General features: G+C 41.5%; 1 protein-coding gene across 1 annotated transcript; it reads left to right on the top strand.

The window, feature by feature from the left end:
• Nucleotides 1-885: 885 nt before the first annotated feature.
• On the top strand, nucleotides 886-4,215 carry LOC137570831 (uncharacterized). Its single transcript, XM_068279536.1, has 2 exons — nucleotides 886-984; nucleotides 3,330-4,215. The coding sequence occupies exon 2, from the start codon at nucleotides 3,379-3,381 to the stop codon at nucleotides 4,180-4,182; it is 804 nt and encodes a 267-aa protein (XP_068135637.1). The 5' UTR covers nucleotides 886-984; nucleotides 3,330-3,378; the 3' UTR covers nucleotides 4,183-4,215.
• Nucleotides 4,216-6,783: the final 2,568 nt, after the last annotated feature.

Below are 6,783 nucleotides of genomic sequence, written 5' to 3' on the forward strand. Positions count from 1 at the left end.
TGAACCAAAGGGTTAAAAGTAGATATATTGATGACATGTGGATCAATGAAGGAATTAAAGGGCAATCACCAATATAAAAAGGGAGTGGTCCTTCACAGCATTGTGGGTTAGTTGAGGAGAGGTGACATAGTGCTTGAGAGTGAGGAGATTTTGTTGTTAGAGAAAATGTATCCTGATTTGCTATTACTAATATGTGTAGCAGCATATATGAGACGCAGGCCAAGGACACGGAGATACTGGGTGCATCCCATACTGCAACAGCGGCGCAGGAAGGGTCAATTTTGGACACTGTATCGTGACTTGAGGCAGCATCCAGACAAATTCTTTGGCTACACCAGAATGTCTGTGGGCAGTTAAGATGTGTTTTGTTTGTTCTGTACCATTTGTCTTTCTTGTTATTTAAATAATTAATGTTTTAGCCATTGCTGAGCCTTATTTCACACTCTGTTGGACTCCAATGTACAAACCAACACACTCAGCAATCAGGTGTATGCATTAAAAGACTAATATTACCATTATGCGTGTTCCTGGTGTGTTATGCATACACTGCCTAACACCTATAGCTTATTTTGAGTACCCAGTAACTACTATAGTATATAAGCATCGTTCATTTTTGATCAATAACCTAAGGTACTAACCCCACGTAACACACATTTCTACCTATACCAATGTCATGCATCTATGAACAGCTGAAACTCAGTAAAGACACTTGTGGCCAGCGATTTTTTTTATTTCTTGTTGGTAGTGGTTGCACAAATAATTCTTTAGGCCATGTTGTGATGATACTTGTTTTGCACAAACATAATGTATATGTGCACCAAAGAATTTTTTGATATCACAAACAGCATCAGCAAATAACATATGCATCTGTCTTTTTGACAGTTTTGATTGTCTATTGACCAAATTGAAGGATGCCCTTCAACGACAAGATACAAACTATCGCCGTGCAATAACACCAACGGAGCGTCTCCTCATAACTTTGAGGTATGTGAAAATAACTTTCAAATTTTAACATAAAACATAACGATTTACACTACCTATAAGGCACACTTCCTAGTCATGTTGTGCAAGATAATCAGACATGCTACCAGTGTCATGAATGAAAGCTTGTTGAGCTGATTCAGAAGTAGTTTGTGGCTGGGTCTGAGCTGCTAAATCAGTGTACACTGGAGTGTCTGATCTTTGATACCTATTAGCTTGCTCAAAACGCATAGGTCCTGTCATTGGATAATGAGGCTGCTGCCCATATGGCAGGTTTGCCATATGCATAGGTGGGTAACTAGGTGGGTCATGCACACGGTGACTCTGGTAAGATGGTTGTGGGTATGAGTGATACTGATGAGTGGCATGAGGCATGTGTTGTTGAGGGACATAGTTGGAGATATTTTCTTCTGGCTGGCTCTGAGTGATCTAAAATTTGCCCAGGGTCTCTGATATGGCATGTCTGGCTGCCCATTGCTTATCAGGTGGCACTTTCTGTAACAATGGCACTAAACTTAGCAGATACTGTGTGCATGGCTCTTTTAATTGTTTGATTTCCTCCTCTCGCTTCTCCATATGATCCACAGCCTTTTCAATGGAAGTAATGAGCTTGTGATCATATTCAGCCCTGCTCATACCTCTTCCTAATCTCCTGCCTTGGTTTGATGCCCTCACACCTCTACTAGATCTGTGAGTTGTGCGTGGTCTAGTAGTTAGTGTACTGGGTTGTGTTTGATCAGCTGTTGTAGAGTCACTCTCATCCAGTGTAGCTGTGTCACCATCCTGTGGAGTCAAATCTTCCACTTCGACGTCACTACTTGTGTTGTGGCCAGCATCTATTTCCGCCTCCTCAGGATCATGATCAGGTGGCAGGCTATCTTCAGTTCTAATGTAAAGTAAAAGAGAAAAATTAAGTACTGTTATAGTGGCCAGTGATGTGAAATAGAAAATGTCATTGATGCACATGTGTAACTGGAAAACAATCATAGTTGCCTGTCTCTCCTGCAGAAATGTGGTGTGTATTACTTTAAAGGGGAACTGAAGAGAGAGGTATATGGAGGCTGTCATGTTTATTTCCTTTTAATCAATACCAGTTGCCTGGCAGCCCTGCTGGTCTATTTCTCTGCAGTAGTATCTGATTAAAACCAGAAACAAGCATGCAGCTAGTCTTGTCAGATCAGACTTATAAGTCTGAACCACTGAAACACCTGATCTGCTGCATGCTTGTTCAGGGGCTATGGCTAATAGTATTAGAGGCAGAGGATCAGCAGGGCTGCCAGGCAACTGGTATTGTCTAAAAGGAAATAAACATGACAGCCTCCATATACCTCTCTCTTCAGTTCCCCTTTAAAGAGAATCTGTACTCTGAAATTCTTACAATAAAAAGCATACCATTCTATTCATTATGTGCTCCTGGTCCCCTCTGTGCTGTTTCTGCCATTCTCTGCTGCAAACCTGGCTTGTAATTGCCAGTTTTAGGCAGTGTTTACAAACAAACTAACCAGCTTCTAATAGGCTCAGCTAAGCAGAGTGTGTTAGTCACACAGAGCCTGCAGGGGGTGTGTACAGCTTCTAGCTAATCACAAGCAGCCCTGCACATTCCAGTCTGACTGCCTCAGCCTGACTGTGCCGACTATAGAGAGAAGATTAGATCATATAACAGAGATAACACAGCTACTGTGCAATTAGGAAAAGCTGCAGTAAGCCAGACCACATTAGAAAAGGCATAGGAACTTATAGCATAGAAGAAATAAAGATAAACAATTTGTTACAGAGTCTCTTTAAGGCACAGCCCCTGAGTCATCATGCAGATCAGATGTTTGAAGTGAAGTATTAATGTATGATCTTCATGCTTGTTCGTGGTGTGTGATTCAGACACTACTGCAGGCAAATAGATCCACATGAGTGTAAGGCAACTGGTATTTGTCCACAAAATCCTACCAGATTTCTGACAGATAATCGCATTACAAATTGCTTACTCAAAAATCATATTAAGCAAAGGCCTACTTTACATTGAACTGCAGTGAATCACATTAAGTCTATCACACTCCTGCAATGCATTGTGTGACTTGTATTTAAATAACAGCTGTAGCGGATACTTTTCGCAGAAATGTAATAGGTTAACATTTGCGCCATACTTACTCAGCCGACTCATGATGTTTTCTCAAAAATTCCAGAATCCCACAGAATTTATATCTTGTTCTTTGGGAACTGCCAGAACCACTTTTAGATTCTTGATATTGTTTCTCCAGCTCCTTTTTATAACTGTCTCGCACAGACTTCCATCTTTTGCGCAGGAGACCAACTTTGAAAAAAAAACAAATAAAAATTTCTCTATTACTTTTCAGATTTCTGGCAACAGGGCATTCATATGCAGCACTACATTATCAGTTCCTGATGGGAAGATCTACAATCCGGTACCTCGTTTTGGACACCTGCAAACTGATCTGGAAAACACTGCAGCCAGAATTTATGCCACCTCCTGATATACCTATGTGGGAGGCTAATATTCAGCATTTCTGGGAAAAGCATCAATTCCCTAACTGCCTAGGAGCAGTGGATGGGAAACATGTCCATATTGTTATGCCTGCAGCCACTGGCAGTTTGTATTACAACTATAAAAAATATTTCTCTCTTGTACTCATGGCTGTGGTGGATCCGAATTTGAAGTTTCTATATGTGGATGTGGGTGCTTACGGCAGTTCACATGATTCTGCAGTTTTCCAACACAGCAGATTTGGCTTGAAACTCCTAACTGGCCAAATGACTTTACCAGCACCACGACCCTGGCCTGACACACAACATCCACCTTACCCGTGTGTGTTTGTGGCTGATGAGGCATTTGCTCTATCCGAACATGTTATGCGGCCTTATGCCCAAAGAGATATGTCTCAGAAAAAAATGTTGTTTAATCAGCGCCTTACCAAAGCCAGGCAAGTGGTGGAATGTGCTTTTGGCATACTTTCCAACAAATGGTGGATTTATCATACTGCCCTAAAAATGCAACCACAGTATGCAATAGCAGTTGTGAAGGCCACATGTGTTTTACACAATTATGTCAGAACATTAGATGGCATGAACACAGAGGAGGAGGAGGAGATTCCACCCAGTGCTCTTCAAAATGTTGTCCCTTCTACCTTACGTGGGCCTATTTCTGCTATTCAAATGCGAGATAAACTCGCTGATTACTTTGTGCCATAACCGATATGTATGTAAATATTACAGGTTGACATTTAATTTGATTACATTATGATCTTTAGTTTACTATTAAAAATTAGTTCAACCTGTTTGTATGTGTTAATCTATGATCATGCTCTTTACTGTACTATAACAACCCAATGCAGAATACATGTGCATACATACACACACATGTACGTGCTGTTCCGATTGAGAGATGGCTATACAGAGACAGAGACTGCAAGAGAGACATGTGGTAATGACACTTATGGGTAGCTAATTAACCTTTCAGGGGAGGGGTCTTCACATATTGTAAGCACAGTGCAGAAAGACTCAACTTAAAACAGTTAACATCACATGTATAACAAATACACTCACTTTTTGCATCTTGACTCTTTGGTGACAATTTATCCCATTTTTCACCCAGAAACTCATGGGCAATGTTTCTCCAGATGTCATTCAGCCTTTGATGATCTTTGTGTCCAGGCAATGTCTTGTCATACAGCTCTGGACAATTCTGTATCTTAATTATTAAATTTTCTGTGGTAAACCACGTGCCAGACATCTTGCACACACCTTCTCTGCAATCCCTCATGCAAAGCAGAACAACAGGAAGTACAAGAGCTTCAAGGAAGTACACTTTGACCTGCAAGAGCAGCTTCTGACAAAAAACGCATCTGCATCCGCTTCCAAAAACGCTATACCAAGCGGTTTGACAGGCGGTTTGCGTTTTTCCTATACTTAACATTGAGGCAGAAACGCATCCGCAATCCAAAATCTGCAGCAGCCCGGGAGTATGCGTTTCTGCAAAACGCCTCCCGCTCTGGTGTGCACCAGCCCATTGAAATACATTACCCTAGCGGATCCGCACCCGCAGGCAGATCGCAAACCGCAGCGGAAACGCTCTGGTGTGCACTAGGCCTAAGAGATAATTCATGAAACTATTGCCACATCTACAGAAGACTGCAGAGTTATTTAATGTGTGTATGCAGCTTTATACTAAACATGCAAACACACACTCTATTTGTGTTTGCAGCCAGGATGGTGCTTGATCCTGTGAGTTACAATGCAAGAAATGAGCGCTGCACAGAGGCATGGTTCTGGTATACAATAGCAAAGCACATGAAAGTATCTGATTATATAAAGATTATACACAATTCTCACATTTTACTTTAAGAGCTTTAGAAGATGACTGAAGATGATAAAGTGAGAAAGCCCTCATAAGAACACAGACCTGGTGATAAATTTACAGCAAGTCACTATGCAGACTACAGAGATTCACTGCAGGGTACATGTTTCTCACAGGCGCTACTCATGGATCCTGATCTCACTATGCTCTCCTGTCCACTTGTCTGTGTGCTTTTTGTACAGGAAAACTGAGAACTAATGTTAATCAATTATGAAAGATCAAATCGTGATCGCAGCGCTGGTGATGTAGAATAAAATAAATGTTTAAGGCAGCATAGAGAATATGGACTGGTGTTCCTAAGCCCATATAGAGAGTAAGGCAAATGGTAAAAAGAACTCTTGCGCCTGAGTTTTCAATAAACTGAAATTTAATATGATGTGGATCTGTGCAAAACAGCTAGATACTTTAGATATCAGCTAAATACTCAGTATTTGAATTAGATGCTCATCCACCCCAATGACAGTGCTAGACCACAATGTGGGGTCACTGGTTCGAATTGGCCCGTTTTGATCACCGGAAAACGGCCGTAACCCAGTGTACCCTGGGTAACTTGACTGTACAGTGGAGCAGGTGAGCCCTACTATAGTAAGCTATACAATCAAGTAATCATACAAATACAATACCCAGCGAGACAAAAATTACTAAAATATAGCATAAAAATAGTGACGTCTCACTACAAGAAAAGTATAAAAACTGCTGCAAATGACGTCAGTGCACTCAAAAAATACATAAAAAGGTCATTCCTTGTAAAAAGTGTATATAAGAGTAGCGTCCTGGAGGGAATGGAACAGTACTGGATCCAGAGTCACTGTAATTATTACGTACTCACGCTATCCCAGCGCGTGGTTTCACCCGGCAGGTGAGTTACAGATGACCGGCTGGAGTGGAGAGGGGAGAAGGAGGTTACTCCGGAGAAGAGCTCTATCCTGGTGAGCCGCGGCCGCTAGCTCGGAACAGGAGAGTCCTGGTTTGTCAGATGTTACTGCGGGGATTGTGACCCCGTAAACCGGAAGTGCTCTTCAGTGACGTCACTCACAAAGGTTACACCAATCACGCCAAAGCTTTTCGGAAGGATCCGCCTTCCTTCATCAGGGCTTAGTGGTTGGTGTTTAGCCTGTCCTTATATCCTCCCTCAACTCCTCCCCATCTCTGTCGCTCAGCTGTTGAAAGCGAAAAGCTCAATGTCTTGGTTTAAGCCTGCTGGGGCTAAAGTGTTTAGAGTGAAGATCCAATAGGATTCTTGTTTTGACATCATTTTAATGTAGTCTCCTCCTCTCCAATCTTTCACTACCTCTTGGATAGCATAAAATTTCAACATATATACACTTTTTACAAGGAATGACCTTTTTATGTATTTTTTGAGTGCACTGACATGTCATTTGCAGCAGTTTTTATACTTTTCTTGTAGTGAGACGTCACTATTTTTATGTTATATT

Source organism: Hyperolius riggenbachi, chromosome 4 (assembly GCF_040937935.1).
Source record: "Hyperolius riggenbachi isolate aHypRig1 chromosome 4, aHypRig1.pri, whole genome shotgun sequence".
Lineage (NCBI taxonomy): Eukaryota > Metazoa > Chordata > Amphibia > Anura > Hyperoliidae > Hyperolius > Hyperolius riggenbachi.

Coding starts and splice junctions, on each gene's coding strand:
- LOC137570831 (XM_068279536.1), top strand. CDS start 3,379: ATGGGAAGATCTACAATCCGGTACCTCGTTTTGGACACCTGCAAACTG.